This window comes from Eretmochelys imbricata, chromosome 7 (assembly GCF_965152235.1).
Source record: "Eretmochelys imbricata isolate rEreImb1 chromosome 7, rEreImb1.hap1, whole genome shotgun sequence".
Taxonomy (NCBI): domain Eukaryota; kingdom Metazoa; phylum Chordata; order Testudines; family Cheloniidae; genus Eretmochelys; species Eretmochelys imbricata.
Window position 1 is genome coordinate 76,671,955 of NC_135578.1, and position 17,171 is coordinate 76,689,125.

Genomic DNA, 17,171 nt, shown 5'->3' on the forward strand with positions numbered 1-17,171 from the left:
CTCCCCTAACTGGCCCTCCATATAATTTTGGAAACCCGATGTGGCCCACAGCCCAAAACGTTTGCTTACCCCTGGTCTAGTGTTTAACAGGGGTGCACACAGGTCCTCATGTCCAGGATGTTTGTTCAGGCTGGGAACGAAGATCTGTGCTTAGGATATGGCTGTCCCCAAACTTCCCTCTCTTCCATGATCTCTTTAGTCCTTACTCTTCCTGTGAACTTCCCTGAGGCTTCAAGCTCCATCCCACGCTACACTCCCACCTACCAGAAGTAGTGGTAGCAATAAGTGGGTTCTCAACTCTGTCAATGGCAACATGTGCAGGTTCTGTATCTGAGCTGGAGCTTGGTAGTTCTATTCAAATACTGTGTTTAATGTACTCTGGAGAACTTGTAGAAGGGGAGGACACAAAGTATGAGAGAAATTTGGAGGGAGTGATACTGGTCCCAAAGTGACCATATATTTTAACATTACTAGAGAAGATACTTCTCCTCCTAGGACATCAAAGCTGTTTTAGGAGTGCTGAAGGAGTCATGGCATTGGAAGCTCTAAAGTCCTCAGAGGAGTCACAGGGCAGAAAGGAGCTGGAAGCTTGAGGGTCAGTCGCTGGGGAGGGAGTTAGAAGCCAGGCCACATGATGGTGGTAGGGGTGGGGAAGATGTGGAGAAAACCCACAGGAAAGGGAGAGAGGGAGCAGATGTGCACACATACTTAGAACTTTAGAACTTGAATGTTATGTGAAACTGAATGGCATTCAGGTTCCAAAGAACATTCTGGATAGCAAGATACTAGTGCTAACAAGTGTTTATTATTCATTTCTGTGAACAGAGCTAGTGTCTGAAACAAACAGATTTGGAGTTAATTTGGGGCTGGGGGACACGAGGAAGCTATATAATAAACACAGCATTACGGCCTGATTTGTTTCCACTGATTTCAGTGGGATGTTTGCAATTGATTTCAGTGGGAGTAGAAGTAGACCCTTCTTTTGTATCACGCTGCCTTTCATAGTCTGTATCCCCAAATAGAGAGTTAACTAATAACAGTTATAAAGCGAAAATAAATTACAACAGCCAAGGAAGAGGAAAATTAAGAGATGCAGACAAAACAGAAAAGATAGGTTTCAGCTGGCATTTTTAAACAGTAGTGATGCAAAGAAGTAGGGAGGTACAGGAAGGCTCTCCCATCTGTCAAGAACTCTAGCGGGAGGACATCAGGACTGGCAAGACTGCATGAAGGCACAAAGAGCAGGAAGAGAGGAAGGAGCAGGGAAGGGAGCAAAGAGGGACAAGTCTCTCAAGAAGACTAAAACAAAAACAAGTTCAGGAATTTTTAAGCTGGATCTCACAAATACAGGAAGACAATGAAGACACTCAGTGGAATTGGGAAAAATGTCGACATTTATTTGTGTAAGCAAGTGGGCAGCAAAATTCTGGACTCTGGAGGGTTAAGAGAAGCCATGTAGAAGCGAATTATAATAGTCATGGTAACAAAAGAGCAGGCATGGATGAAGATTTTGACCAATGTGGAAATAAGATAGTGGCCTATGGTGCATGTTCAGACAAATAATATGTGGTGGGACAAGGAAACTTCACTGTCCAGAATGCAAAGCATATGGACAATGGAGACAAACAGGAAGTTGGAGATAAGGACAGATATAAAAGTGATGGAGCTGAATTTGAGGTGGTTCTTCTTGCCCAAGAGAAGTATTTCTATCTATGAGATGTTTAGCAGAACAAAGTTGAGGTCAAGCACAAATTTACGTGGCCAGTGTAGTCTGCATAGTCGTTAATGTTTGGGTATTTTGATATTTTGATCCAATTCAGGAAAATATCACTATTGAGGACAGCACTTAAGTAGGTGTTTATAACCTACTGGAGTCAATAGTTAAAGTTAAACAGGTGCTTCACTACTTTCCTGAATCAGAGCCTGAGAAATCAGTTAGCACACAATTAATTCTGCTTAATGAAAAGACACAAAAAGGTCCAGAAAAAATTCACCAGGGCAAATGATATCAAGTTATCACTTATTATTTGGTAGTCTAATTCAAAGTACACAGAGAGCGTGTGCCAATTTTTCTCCATTCCTTTCAAACAGTACAGCTATTATTATTATTACAGCTATTTATTGATTTAGTTCCATCTTAAGAAACTCAAAAACTGTTGGGCTAGAATGTTTTAAATCTGAATTTCAAGTGCAAGCAGAAGCCTGTTCTCCTTTTTAGTTAAATAATGAAAGGGTGAAATTGGGCAGAGCCAAGTACTATCAGCATTGGAAGGTGGAAGAGAACTCTCCTGGATATCCTCAATTTATCACAATTCTCAGATTGTGCCACAGAGAATCCATAATCTTTTTTTTTTAAAAAAATCTTTAAGATACTGAAGCAGCCACTAGGGCCACAGCCTAAAGTTAACTTCTACTCTTCCATGGGTAATAAATACCCCTTGTGAACAAATGCAAAGGACAGACAAAGGTAAATGTTCTTTTTTTTTTTTCTTTTTTTTTTTTTTTTAAGAATATGAAGATTTGATTTACAGAGGCCTTACTTTCCTGTGTGCCCAAAGCTGGCTCTGTCAGCAGGAGACAGCTGTTGCCTTCAGGGAAAGAGGAAGAGCCAAGCTCACAAAAAGCAGGGTCAGCATCAGGAAAAATAAATCTTTGAACGTTCATACTCGAAGGCTGCTAAATTCAGCAGAATGTTAAAATCAAGTTCTAGACCATATAAAGGAATGTGTTACAACTGGCGCTCAAATCCAGGATTAAACCTTGGCTAGGAGCAGTTTGTGGCATAGAGCGCTAAGGACCATTGGAGCTCAGCAAACACAGGAGCTGAATCCCCACAGGTCATCCCCACTCTTGGGTATTTGTGTAGGAACCACACATCCATTGATTCAAACCTCCTTCCCAGGGCAGACTTCAGTAGTCTCCATCCCCAATGCCTGGTTACCACAGAGGGCAGCTGAGGTGCTAGGGGATGAAATCGCAGAGGCAGAGAATCTCCAGAAAACTAGAGGGGATGTTCTTCCACTTCAGCTGAGGGAACTGAATGGGCTGTTGAGTGAGAGAAAGTAGGATGAATTCTACACCACCCCATCAGCGTGCATTTTATGCCAACAAAGGTTCTTGGGTATATCCAAACTACGAAAAAAAGAGTTTTGCTTTGTTTTGGTTTTTACCGTGTGTTAGCTAATACACGGTAACTAGCATGTGGTAAAATCCTAGTGTGTTTGGACAAGGCAGTCATAATTTAAACATGTGTTAGAAGTTCAGGGTAAACAGTAGTGTGAGCTAACACGTGATAAATACCATTTTTCTGCTAGTGAAAACAAGGCCTTTAAGACATGTTAGCACATGTTGGCCTGTTTAGCACATGTTAAGTGCAGTGCCTACACAATCACTTTTTACATGTGTTTGTTAGCATGTGTTAGCTAACAACACCTTTAAATCCTAGTCTTGATAAGACCTAAGGGGGAGTCTAGGCTACAGCACAACCAGTTCAAATGATCTAAAGCTTTACAATAAATGAGAGTTAAGAGGGCTTTTCAGTCATGCTAACCTAATTCAACTGAAGTAAGAAAATTCCAGAAAGCACCCTTCTTTTGCCCATCAGGGTAGAGCCCTTTGAGGTTCTGATAGGTGCTTCCCTCGTCAAATTGTTCCTAGGACCGAACCCACAAAAGGGTGTTTTTACAGCGTAACATTCTACCTTCAACAGAAAAACCATTAGATTTTTTTTTTTTTTAAGAAAAATTCTCTCAACAATTTTTTGTTCTGTTTAGATTTGAACACTCTTCTGCATTGTTTGGAAACCAAACACTGCAGAATTTGGCTAATGGACAAGAACCAGAATTTGAAACTTTTTTTTTTTTTTTTTTTGTCCAAGCTGAGTGAAATGCATGTGGTAAACAAGCAGCACCAATAGAGAGAAGTAAATCAGATTTTTTTAATTCTTTCAACCTTAATATGCTAAAAAACACAGGGAAAGAAATGTGATTCTTAAAAATACATGATATTTAACATATCCCTTTAACAAACACAATCTTTCTTTTCTTTCAGTTTTCTATAGCTGACCTTCATATTAATTCAAAAAAGTGTTTTATTTCTGCATATTCCAATAGTACTTCCTGATAAAAGTTATAAAGAAAAAGCAAGGTAACCCTTTAGGGCTGTAACAGTGGATTACTTTGAAATAGGATATATTTCCTTTGAACCAGGAGTTCTCTACCAACTCTGGTTTTTCATTATCTATTCTGGCCAGGTAACAGTGCATTTAGTAGGACACTACTGGAGGGCAGATCTTAAGATGAAGGGTGAAGCGCTTTGCTGTGCTCCATATTACATGACACTTTTCAGCACAGTTATAAACAACACTGGATTTCACAATCAAGATTTTCTCATTCTCATTGATCATCTGCACAGAATACATACAGCTTGAAATAGAAAATTACTGTAATTTAATTTCAAAATAGGGTTTTCCCAACATTTAACATAAAATTGAAAAGGCTAAATAAAGCCATCAAAGAATTCAGGAGACACCCTTCAAATCCCCAAACAGCTTTCCTCGAAAGACAGAGATTGGAAAGCACATTAAATCATCTTCCTCATCTTCTGTGTGTTGGGCTAGCCACCAGCAAGAATAGCCTTGGGCCAAGGAGATGGTATGTTCATCCAGGCATTTGCTTGCCATAAAAGACAATAGCTCGGGGTGGGGAAACTGATTAAAGGAAGAACAGCTCTTCTTTTACCTTAATGATTTTGCTCATTCCTAATTTTACTTGCTCTATCAATCTCCCACTTCTCCAGAGCCATCATTAATGCCAACAAAGCTGTCTTACACACCCTAATAATGTTACAGTTTAAAAAAGAAGAAAGACACTGACATAATGACCTTTTTTTTTTTTTTTTGGTTCAGTAACATTCTTAGTAAAGTTCAGTAACTTTACCTGAGACTGTGCATTGACATTGGCCTTATTTGTAACCAACACTTTAACAACTGCTGTCTGTCCAGCCAGAGATGCTATGTGCAGTGCTGTGTTTCCTTTCTGAAATTAGAGAGGGATGAAATGTGTTTAAAAGTAAAACTAGTAGAAATTTACAGTTGAAAACGTGATTAAGCATGTCGACCCCACGGCCCATTCTGAAATATATTTTCAGCTACTAATACACGCTTCATACAATATTTCTATTGTTAAATATATTTTAATATATCTCTACAAAACAAAGTAAGACAGTGTTCTATAATTTTTGTGACCTAACATCCTCACTAGTAACCTGAGACGTTTATTATAACCTACGAGATGTGTGTTGAAAAATTCTTGAGAGTCACATCATCAGGAGAAAATATTTAATTCCTTAAACCGCTATAATAATGCCTGCAATCAATTGGTTGACACTTTGCTTACATGGAATCTGGGCAAACAGTAGAACAGCTAGATAGGAACTACTGACCTTTGTTGCTGCATCCACATTGGCACCTCGCTTTATCAGTTCTGAAACAACTTCTACATGACCTTCTTTGGAAGCAAGATGGAGTGCGTTCAACCCATTCTGATAAAAAATGGAAAGGGAAAGACTGATACAGGTTGTTTAGTGCAGCAAACAATCTATCATGAGACCAAAGGATTACATTCCATTCTGATTATCTTCTGAAGAAGCTATTTTCAAATGAGCATTTTAACTACTTGGTTATAGGAAGCAATAAGTGTTCAGCTGGACTACAGAGGCTTAACGGCATTAAATAGGACACATTAGCACAAACACTAGTGTAATACAAATAGAATGCATAATAAAATTGAACACCTTAATGTTATCCCAGTGAAAGTGAAATATAGTTTCTTAAAGGATTTTGTTGTATAGGAAATGCAAATATGCAATAAGATTCAGTTATCAAAACATTAACTGAAAGTTATTACTGATAAGAAGTGATAATATATACCTAGACAAAGCAAGAGTAGAGTTTACAGAATGAAGGAAAATTTAATTAAAATATTCTACCACCTGATTGCAAATGTTGATGTCCACTCCAGTTTTTAAGTAGTCAAGAGCCTTTTCTAGGTTGCCAGCTCGAGCAGCTCGTAGGTAACTTGCGTTTGTATCAGACTGGGGGGGCAAAAAGGAAAAATTGAGTTTGTCATTAGAACAAGATACAGAAATACATTCACTTAGCATCAAACCTATTCATGAGATGAAAATAATACATTTTATATTTATTATTTACATATGGCACTAAAGTAGCCCAAACTGCTTTACCAAACATGGGCCAAATCTTGCAGTCCCTACTTAGGGAAAATCTGTTGATATCAGTGGGAATTTTACCTAAGGACTGCAAGAGTTCATTTCATGCGCATTCTGGTAGAATGAGGCAGTTCTGCCTGGGGTAAAAGAACAGTAGCCAAGTTGACATCTGGTGCCTAGCACACTCAACAAAAGGATTGGGACTCAGGGTTAGCATACCATGGCAACCATCCTCCTTTTACAAAATGATTATTAAAGTCTCACATGAAAGATTTCCCTCATCATCCAAACAGCATTGGAAGTCGATATATCTACTTCAGAGGGATTGAGGCTACTGGAATTCAAAACTATGGTTCCAGGGAGTATAGGTACTTAAAATCTGATATTTTGATTATAGTCTGCATAATTTTTCTTTAAGTCACCTTTTATTTATTACACTTGACAATGTTTCAAGAAAGTCATCTGGATCTTTAGTAAAGGTTATTTTAACATGTACAAAGCATTTCAAAAATTGATAGGTGCAGTACAGTTGTCCTACTCTATTGCTTTAATATAGCTTCCCTACTTAGTTTAATGTTTCAGTTGAGATAAGTTTGAATATAGCAGAGTCACTGTTTTTATCTGTGGCATGAAACAGCTACAGAGGAGGTCTTTTGGTTGAGGAATGGGAGATCAGAATTTTCTGGTCAACTCTACCATAGACTTCCTCTGAGACCTTGTGCTATTGCTTCATCTTTCTGTGCCTTTTTTCCATTTGTAGTGCAATGTGCTCTGATATCCCCTCTGTGTTGGGAACTAAGAAAAGGCTCATGCAGAGAACCTTAATGCCAGCCCTACCCTGGCTTGAAAGGCCTTCTGCTACGGTTGCCAACTGTCTAACTGCACAAACTGAAATACCATTGCCTTACCCAACCCGCCCCGCCCCACCCCCTCCCCAAGGCCTGCCCCTGCCCTGCTCCTTCTCTGAGGTCCTGCACCTCCGCTCCCTCCATCGCTCACTCTCCCCCACCCTCACTCACTTTCACTGGGCTGGGGTAGGGGATTAAGGTGCTGTGGGGGGTCAGGCTCTGGGCTGGGGCCGAGGGATTCAGAGTGTGAGAGGTGGATCCACAGGGCGCAGGGGGTTGGGGTGCAGGAAAGGGTGTGGGCTCTGAGAGGGAGTTTGGATGCAGGAGGGGGTGAGGGGTTGGGCTCTGAGAGGGAGTTTGGGTGCAGGCTTAGGGCTGAGGCAGGGGGTTAGGGTGCAGGAGGGGGGCGCTTACCTCGGGCAGCTCCCGAAAGTGACTGGCACATCCTTCTGGCAGAGGCTCCTAGGCGTGGGGACAAAGGGGTCTCCGTGCACTGGCTCTGCCCACAGGCACCATACCTGCAACTCCCATTGGCCACAGTTCCTGGCCAATGGGAGCTGCGGAGTCTGTGCTCAGGGTAGAGGCAGTGTGCAGAGACCCGCTACTCCTCCCGGGGCCATAGGGACATGTTGTCCGCTTCTGAGAGCGGCGTGGAGCCAGGGCAGGTAGGAAGCCTGCCTTAGCCCTGCTACGCTGCTGGACTGTTCATGCACAAAATCTCTTTGTTTGGCTGCAGTACCTCTGGGAGATAGAGCCTGATTCCGGGAGACTCCCAGTGAAACCAGGAAGGTTGGCAACCCTACCTCCTGCACACAGGATATTCTCAGGTGGCCATTGGCACTCGTTGTAAAGCTCTTTACATTTCCAGAATGGTGTAGAGGGCCTTAGACTAAATGAGAATTGGGCCCCCTTTTTGTCTACAAACTAAGTGGAAATGTTAGTGTATTTCCTAAACATTCCTAAACAGATATACAATATAAAGATTTAAGTCAAACAGCTTAAGAGATCCATTAGGAATGTAACAGGTATGCCACATTTTTGCAACGATTAATATTGTTAATTTATTGAAAATGCTGAAGTGAATAATACAAGTATTAATATTAAAATCTTAAGACTTTTTCAAACATATGCCCTGCTATCATGATGTATTTTTCAGAGCAATGGCTTCCCAGAACGGCACAAAAACAATGTAACACTATCATCTATCACAATATGGAGATCTAAAATCTTCTATTACATGAACTAGTCGACTGTCAATTCCAATGCAAGCACACAGGCAAATCTACTGTATTTGTAGAAAACTTCCTGAAAGTAATGCAAGAATTTTACAGTGGGATGAGGCGAATTCACAAAACCCCCAACACACACCACTGGCCAAGCCAAATTGGCTAAATTACAGCCAAAGGTATTTAAGTTAATAAAATCCTATTGATTTAACTGACCTGCAGCTTTCTCTTGCATTTACATCTTTAGAATATGCAGCATGAGCCAAAACTAGAATCTCTAATGCAAATCCATTTGCATTTCAGGTGTGCATTTGTGTGGAATTTCAATCTCCAGAACTGAACTCATCATTCTGGTTTTGAAAACAGGGGTTTGGCCACTGACAAAATCTTGAGAGAATGGATGATCGTGTGAGATTTCTGTCATCATGGAACAATCTTGCAAGATCTGACGCCTTTGAAACCAAATCTGAACATCAGTGCAAACTCAGCCTCACCTCATATCTAAACACTGCCTTTTAAGCCCCTCTGTTTACAATAGCACTGATGTTCAGAAGTAGGCAATCTAAGGCATAACAGCAGCACAATAATATACACTGTGAAGTCTACTTTCTTTTCTTGTACTTGTACTAGTTCATACTTGTATTAGTACTTGTATTGATATGATTTCTGTTCCAAAAGAATTCATGTCAAGGTCAGCTTTTCTATGACAAAACATTAGCCATGGTCTGTTCTTCAGTGGCTTTTGAGTTATTTGCATTTGGTACTGCATTTTGTGACAGTATGTTAATAGTGGAACCTACTGGGCACTAGTTTACTTTGTTTTTTCCAAGCATGGCATGTTGAACATTACATACTAAGTTATCTTAAGCAATCCTAATAAAGCAGCTGAAGATTTCAGTGTTTAATTAGGATCTATCAAAACTGAGTTCCATTTACAATTTATACAGTCTCATACACCGAACTACACTCTTTTGAAAATAGCCACAAATAAAGTAGCAGTAAAGCAATTTCATTTAGTAGAGCATTTGAGCTGTGCAATGCAGATTATTACAGATCAGCATTCTACCAGGGTGACCAAAGGTATGAGGATGTACTTAGTAGTCTGGGAGCCCTTTTTGTCACAGTTTAATGGGATATCTATTTGGCATTGTCAGCAGGTGGATGATAATTACCATCAGCTGTTTACAGCTGCTTCTTGGGGGAGGGGAGCCTTCAGGGAAGCATGGTGTGCAAAATCAGGTCCAGCCAACTGGATTAATTCCAGCCAGATGAGAAACGTTGCATTTTATTTTTTTTAAAAGTTTCATTTCACCCCTTCCCCACTTATTTTAAATGTTCAGGCAATAGAAGAGGGAAGGAGAGGGGAAGGGGAAGGGGAAAGAAGGTATATATGTTAACATTTGACCCAACAGTGTAATGTAGATAGGGTGACATATGTCTTTTCAAAGGCCTCTCCTGAAAATACTTAAACCCTCAAGTGTCAGGGAAGTAAACCTTTATGCTGAACCCATAGCACGATGATCTACAAAAAGGCATCCTGTTTGGACAAAGTTAGTCTAGGTATTATTGAGATGCATACAAACAAACTGCTTACTGGAACATATAGCAGAAATGTAATGCCCACCCCAGCAACTCCCCACTCAAAAACTGCTTTTCAGATTTTGCTATAGAGCTGCTTGTCCCAAGATTGGGTGTAAGAAAAAGACATTTCCAACTAACTTCATTAGTTAAACACCGTTTTGTCCTGTGAGGTTGATATTAAATCAAGATGGACCCATATACATTTTCTTCTACATAAGCAAGAAATGATGACACATATTCTTCTGTCTACTCAGGAGGTAACATGAGCGCTTTGTAATGGGGTATGTGAGTTGCCACTTTCAGTTTTCCTTTTTAATGGCTTCCAGTTACCTGAAGCTGATGTAAGCTAGCATGCAGAATTACATGCCATATTTTGGTAGCTAGGAAATAACGTGACTGCATGCAATGAGAACAGCAAAAGTGTTGCCTTGTGTCCTTGGCTAATGCTCCCAAGTCCTAAGGCTGTGTTATGAGTTACCCGTTTTGGGGCACAGTGTACTTGAGCAAAGACTTGCTGCAATATTTTCAAGTTCAGGACACTGGCTGTTTATTTGGGATTGTACAGTCATGTAGCAAGTTCAATAGGACTTCTGGCTTTTTCTCCATATATTTCAACCTCACTTATAAATAGAAGCCACCAATAAAGTAAAATAGAAAAACGAAAGGGACCCAACCTGTTTGAAAATCGTAGTCCATTCCCAGCTCTCTAGGTGAGCTGTCTTTTAACAATATCCTCCCAGCTTCCAGCCACTTGGATTTAGGTATTACTTCTGCCTCACAGAGAGGCAGAAAATTGTACTAAGCCCTTTTTTACCTTGCAAAGTGACCCAACTAACTTCTCTCCCCTGCTACCCCCAAAGGCCCACAGGCCTTTTCTCTTTAACCAGGCAAACAGTATACCATTGAGTATATCCAACATTTTCAAACACTCAGCATAATCAAAGTAAAGGCCTACATAAAAATTACTGAGTCCCTTTCCAAAAATCCAGGATTGAAGAACTGCAACAAAACAAATTAAATTGAAGATAGAGTAATGAAGAGCTCCTAACAATGTGGTCCAGGCCACAGGTGCCAATCTCAGAAACACACACCATGTCTCTGCATTCCACAGTCATAGGCAGCAAACCAACTTCAGGTATGTGGGCTTGTTTAGATAATGAAAAATCTAAGGTAAAATCCCTTCTTAGCCTAGGTTTTCCCATAGTACTTCTAATTCTCTCCCATATGACACAGTTCCCCCATCCAGCATACTGCCACAAGCTAGTTTTTATTTCCACTATGCCTCCCGCTCTTGTACATCTGATTGTTGTCCCCCTCTGTGGGTGGAGGCATTCTGCAAACAATTTTAGAATTACTTTAAGCCATCGCACTTCACTATTATTTCAGTTGCACCGATAAGATTCTCTGCACAGAACAGGCAAAAAATACTTTATGCAAAACATGTTAAATCAGCCGCAAAAAGATGGACCTCCTAGCAATTTTCTCAACCTGGAAGCAGACTCCATTCCAGCCCCTTCTTCTCTCCAGGGAAAACAAGTGAATCTTGCAGCAGCACATCATTAAGGTCACTAACAGTTGACCAAGATATGTGTGTGTGTGTTACACTGCCAGTCAGGAATTTTCCATAAAAATGTTTTTTCAGCAGACAATTAATCTCCCACAAAATCTAAATCTCTCGCAGGAAAAATTTAAATGTGCAGAATTTTTTTTAATTTTCCATTGGGAAATTACAAATTAAATATTTCATCCTGGGTTGAGTCAAATCAAATTGAAATATTGTTTTGTTGAACAGAATTTCAACATTTCATGGCTGGACTACATCTCCCATGGTGCACTGTGATCTCATCTCTGGTTGAACCACCTAGTGAATCATGGGTGATGTAGTTCTAATGGGAACCCAGACCATATAGGAGTATGGGTCCATGAGGCATCTGAACTACAGCCCCCATGAGATATCAAAGCCATACGGGGGATACAGATTCATGTCAAGCCAACCCAAAATTAAATGTTTAAATTTGTTTGAAAAAGTTGAAATTAAATGTTTGAATATTTCTTAATATACATTTTTCCAAACTTTCTGTTCTGTAGGAAATACTGATATTTTAAATTTTTAACTCAATTCAGAAATTTATGAAATATCGAAACTTCCCATGGGTTGGAAATTCTGATTTTCAACCAGCTCCAGTGCACATGTATTGCAGATGTAGGGAAGTGATGCCAAGGACACCTCATGAAGAATGTCCTGTCATCAGCCCTATTCTGTTGAAATGGGAGGAGAGAGGGAGCTTTTTGTTTGAACAACTTGGGTGTTCAGCACAGTATCACCTGGGTAGAGTCACAGGCTCAGGTAGCTGGGACTCAAACTATTTAAAGTTTTATAGATCGGAATCCACAACAAACTTCACGTGGAAATCACCTTGTAGCCAGTGCACATCCCAGAACACAGATGCAATGTTCTTTCACCAGGTCAATGTGCTTAATGTACATACTCCCACATTTTGCTGGAGCTAAGGTTTCTAAATAATTTGAAGGGGTAGCTCCATGCAGAAGTCAGCCTCATAGCATCTTTCATTGAAAGATCATTAATAGATCTTTACAAACCTTAATTATTCATATCTCAACATTGCTACAAGGTAATCTACAGTCTAGAAATCTATTTATAGCCATTTTCAGTTTTATCTTTTATTTCCAGTACGAAAATAAGGAAGAAAATTGACTTTTGATTTTCCAGTGTCTTATCAAATGTCAAGAGAATACTAGGTTTAAGACACATATCAAAGCATACTGCATTCTAGATGCTTGTGTAGCTGGCCACTGGGAATGCAATCACTCTGCTATTGCACAGAACCCTTATTTTATCTCCCATAAGGCTTAAAATACATATTGTTGTGTTCCCCTCTTATACAAACTATTGCCTCTCTGCATCTGCACTGAGATTTTGCTACCAGCATCCCGGAAATGGTCTTGCCATATATAGGATATGTTTACACTGCAATTAAAAAGCCATGGCTGGCCCGTGCCAGCCGACTCAGGCTTGCGGAGCATGGGGTGCTGGGTTGTTTAATTGTGGTGTAGACATTTTGTCTCAGGCTGGCAGTTAAACAGCCCCTTAGCCTGAGCTGTCAGGGGCCAGCCGTGGGTGTCTAATTGCAGAGTGGACATACCCATAGAGTTAGTAGTTGTTCACACATAAATAACATTACTCATAACATACTCATAAATCTTATAGATATAGATTATCATTTGAACAGACTTTCCATTACTAGTCACTTTATACTTAAGATCTTTATACTTAAGATCTGTCCCTTCCAGAATTAAAATATTATGCATCTTTGGGAGGAAAGGATCTACTTCTGGATTTCAAACTAATGTTTTCTGTAAGTGCATTGAGCACCAATATGATCAAAGAGGGCTGAGTGACAAGCTTTGATGCACTCAGACTTTTACTAGAAACTGTTCCTTTCTCCACAGGGCCCTCTGACTGCGGTATCAGCACCTTCCTAGATGTCCTGGCTGAGTATAATATAGTCTTCGGGTATTCTCACACACCACCAGATGATTTCTCTCGGAACATGGTCATAAGCGTTCTCAAAATCCTTTTTTCTCTATAATTTTCTACAAGCAATCTTAATGCAAAGATAGCATTAAAACTGGCACAAATCCAAACTGACTGTGACTGTTCTATACTATAAAGCATAAAATTGTCAATTGCATTTTTTGTCCATAAATTGGACAAAACAATATATCAGCATACTGTACACAAAAGATATATCTGCCATACTCACATTGGTAATATGTCATTGAACTACCAAAACTAAATGGCTCTGTTTGACACATTTAAATACTAAAAAAAGGTAATGATTTCAAAGTATGATAATGCAAATTTGCCTTTTCAGATTCTACATTTCCAATTGTACTTGTTTGTTTGTTTGTTTGTTTGTTTGGGGAGGGGATTTCCTGAGTTAAAAAATGTATTAAAAGAACAGATTCTGACACCCTTACTCCCTTCATAGTATCTTAGATCCTGATCTTACAAGGTAAAACTGCAATATCAAATAAAGGTTGAAAGCCTCCTCAAGTCATCGCTCTGAAGTAAGATACTACTCAAAGTGAGGAAACATTAGCCAAATGCAAGTTATGCTTTAGTCAAGCCCAAGTTATTGAGCTCTATACAGGGATAACTGAATGAAATTTAGTAACCTGCGATATACAGGAGGTCAGATTAAATGATCTAGTGGTCCCATCTGGTCTTAAACTCTAAGAGGTATCAAAATCTGTCTGAAAGTGATTGCTAGTAAATATTGGGTCATTTGTCAACCCAGCTTCTAGTTCTGGAGGTGGCGAGGATCCTACCAGAAAACTGAGAAATCATTATTATTGACAAAGGACTGAAAGTGCAAAGCCAATATGTTCACTGTGCTAAGGCTCCCTCTTGTATTATTGGTACTTTTAGTATGCTCGGCTTTGTTTGCTTTTTACTCTATTTACAGTATTTGTTATTAAAAATATGGTATTTATCATTTTGAGAGCAGGGTTTTGTTTTTCACTCCATCGTTAACAGTAGCTGTTGGGAAGAGAAACTATGAGCAGGGCTGGAGTAGGATGCATTCTGGCTTGAGTCACCAAGAGAAAGTTGCTGACCATGTCTAACATTTGTTGGGAGTTGGGGAAGAAGACAGAGAATGACCTAATTTCAGTGGATGAATGTATGTTGTTTTCATTTCAAATCTCTTCTAACTAAGCCAGTCTTGCAGCAGCATGAGGAAATCTGTGAGAACAAATTACAGCAGTTGTGCATGTTTTGATGGTGAAGGTAATCCTATTGCAGCAAAAGGCACTTTTCTTAACAATAGGCCAAAGCCTTAGAAGAGCTGAAGGTCTACAGATCCATTAACTTAACTGGAAATTATCTATGCTCATGTTTTGTCCCCATGTTAACTCATGAATTTCCTTCCAGTAAGCATGTTACACAGCTTTGATCGGGGTGCAGGAAGCTTTCTTCCAATAATTTGCAATCATTGAATTATGCAGGCCAGTTAACAGCCATGCTTGGACAACAGAAAATAAACCATCCATAAGAATTCTGTGGCTTTTCTGATAAAAACAGGCTAGCCTGAGGCCAACTGCTATCTTGTGTCCTTCTGCTAACTATCCTTCAGAGAGCTCCTTCTGTGATCCAAACCATAAATGTAACCAAAAAAACCAAAAACAAAACAAAAAGATTTTCATTCCTAATATATGCCTGCTCAAGTAGGAAAAGACAGATGTTTTGAATATGATTACATCATGGGGAAATGTTTTGCCAAGAGCCAAAAAAAATCCCCTAAGACTTTTCCCTGTTAAACAACTCAATCATGGTCTTTCTGCACTGGTCATGTCTCTATTGCTCATATGATAAAGGGGCCACAATATTATGCTCTCATGAACATGTCCCTATAGGCTGCCAGAACTTTTTTATTTTATATAAACTGTGATCCATTGCTCACAAATAAATCAATAAATTGCTTTGGGACTCCGGGAGACTCTTCCTCCTGGTTGCAGCTTAACTATACATTTCTTCTGCCATTGCATCTGGATCTATCCTTAATTGCACCCCCGACATCTGGCTTGCAGACCTCTTTTGTCTTCGATGATAAATAAATTATCATACATTTACATACCTCTGTGTCAGTGCTACCTGAATCTATAAGCTCAAAGACTAAAACATCTCGTAACATTAATTTACAACTAAGCAAACTGAGGAGAATTTTGAAAGAAACATTCCTGCAGCCTTTCAGATTCAGCTTCTCAATTCCAAAAATCCTGTCAAAATGATAATTTGACAAAAATTAATCCTCCAAGTGCATACAGAAATCCCCTTTCTTCCTAGACCACACTGACAAATAAGTGTCTAAAGTGCTGACTTGGGATATCTCATTGTCAACATCAGTTGCACTGGCAAACCGTTACCTGTTTGGTCCATTTTTGACATCCTCAGCATAATACTGATAGTGTGTACTCACAGAGATCACTGAAAATTCTGTACTTTCCAGTTAGACGGCTATAAAGGACTCTAAAATGCCATAGCTGGTAAATACAAGAAAATTTCAAAACTTGTTACAAAGGCTACTTAATGCTCCTTTTATCATCTTCAGCAGGTTGGAAATCATTGTTTTGCTGTTTACCTAACACTGCAATCTCTTGCCTGGCTACAGTGCATTCTTTTCAGGTTCAACTGTTGTTGAGATTTTAGAAAGCTGCCCTTTTAAAACAGAATGCAAATCTAGTGAGTCACATGAGTTATGAGTATTCTGACCCTTTGTCTAATAAAAAGTTTGAATGACAGGTTCTCTCAAAAATTTAAACACACGTGAGAAATTAAAAACTGTTGCTGGTCTTTCAGTTCTGTGTCCTCAGGGAAGGTTGTCAAAGGTATAAATGGCAGTCAGACACTTAACTCCCATTGAAAGTCACTGCCTATCAATGGGAATTTGTCATCTAATGTCCATTTCTACCTTTGGGGCACTGTGTTGCGGTGGCTCCATTAAATGTCCCATTGGCAGTGCTGCCCAGCTAAGGCAGGCTAGTCCCTACCTGTTCTGATACCGCGCTGCGCCCCAGAAGCAGCCAGCAGCAGGTCTCGCTCCTAGGCGGGTAGGTGGGGGGAATGGGGCTCTGCACACTGCCCCCACCCCGAGCACTGGCTCCGCACTTCCATTGGCCGCTTCCAGCCCTTACCCCCTCACCCCAACCCTCTACCCCAGCCCTGAGCTCTTCCACACCCCAAACCCCTCATCCCCAGCTCTGCTGGGTCGTGGACATCAACAATTTTCTTTAACCGGGTCGCCAGAAAAAAAGTTTGAAAACCACTGCTCTAAGCTATTATCCTGTGTTATTTACATGTCATGATGGATACTAAGGAAACTAACATCAAATAATTAGTGATTTAACCAGAGTGATGACAAAACCATATAAATGTGCACCTGACAACACAACAAAGAATGTTCACAGTGGTTGGCACCTGATCCCACCCACTGAGTTCAGCTGGATCTATCAAATAACTCTGCATTTGCTTGCATACAGATAGCACTGAAGCAGAGAACAGTTTGTTGTGTTAGTTATGGGAAAATGTCTGCTGCTGTGAACATTGTGTTGTGTATTGAGCTAGGAACAGCTAAAATAATTCCTAATTTCAGAACACTACAAAGCTGATACCTTTCTGATCAACATTCAGTATACAACTTCCTGTATGTACATTAACACTGAATGAGAAAAGTTACTTTTGTGGAAGGAGAAATCACAGTACTAC

The 17,171-nt window shown here is 39.9% G+C and overlaps 1 protein-coding gene across 2 annotated transcripts in view; it reads right to left on the reverse strand.

The window, feature by feature from the left end:
• Positions 1 to 17,171, reverse strand: part of ANK3 (ankyrin 3) — a 290,556-nt gene that overhangs the window by 198,687 nt on the left and 74,698 nt on the right. For both annotated transcript variants that reach the window (XM_077823435.1, XM_077823434.1), the window contains exons 2-4: positions 5,992 to 6,093; positions 5,443 to 5,541; positions 4,938 to 5,036 (exon numbers count right to left, since the gene is read on the reverse strand). In XM_077823435.1, the coding sequence (XP_077679561.1) occupies positions 4,938 to 5,036; positions 5,443 to 5,541; positions 5,992 to 6,093 (300 nt within the window). The remainder of the gene's footprint in view (positions 1 to 4,937; positions 5,037 to 5,442; positions 5,542 to 5,991; positions 6,094 to 17,171) is intronic.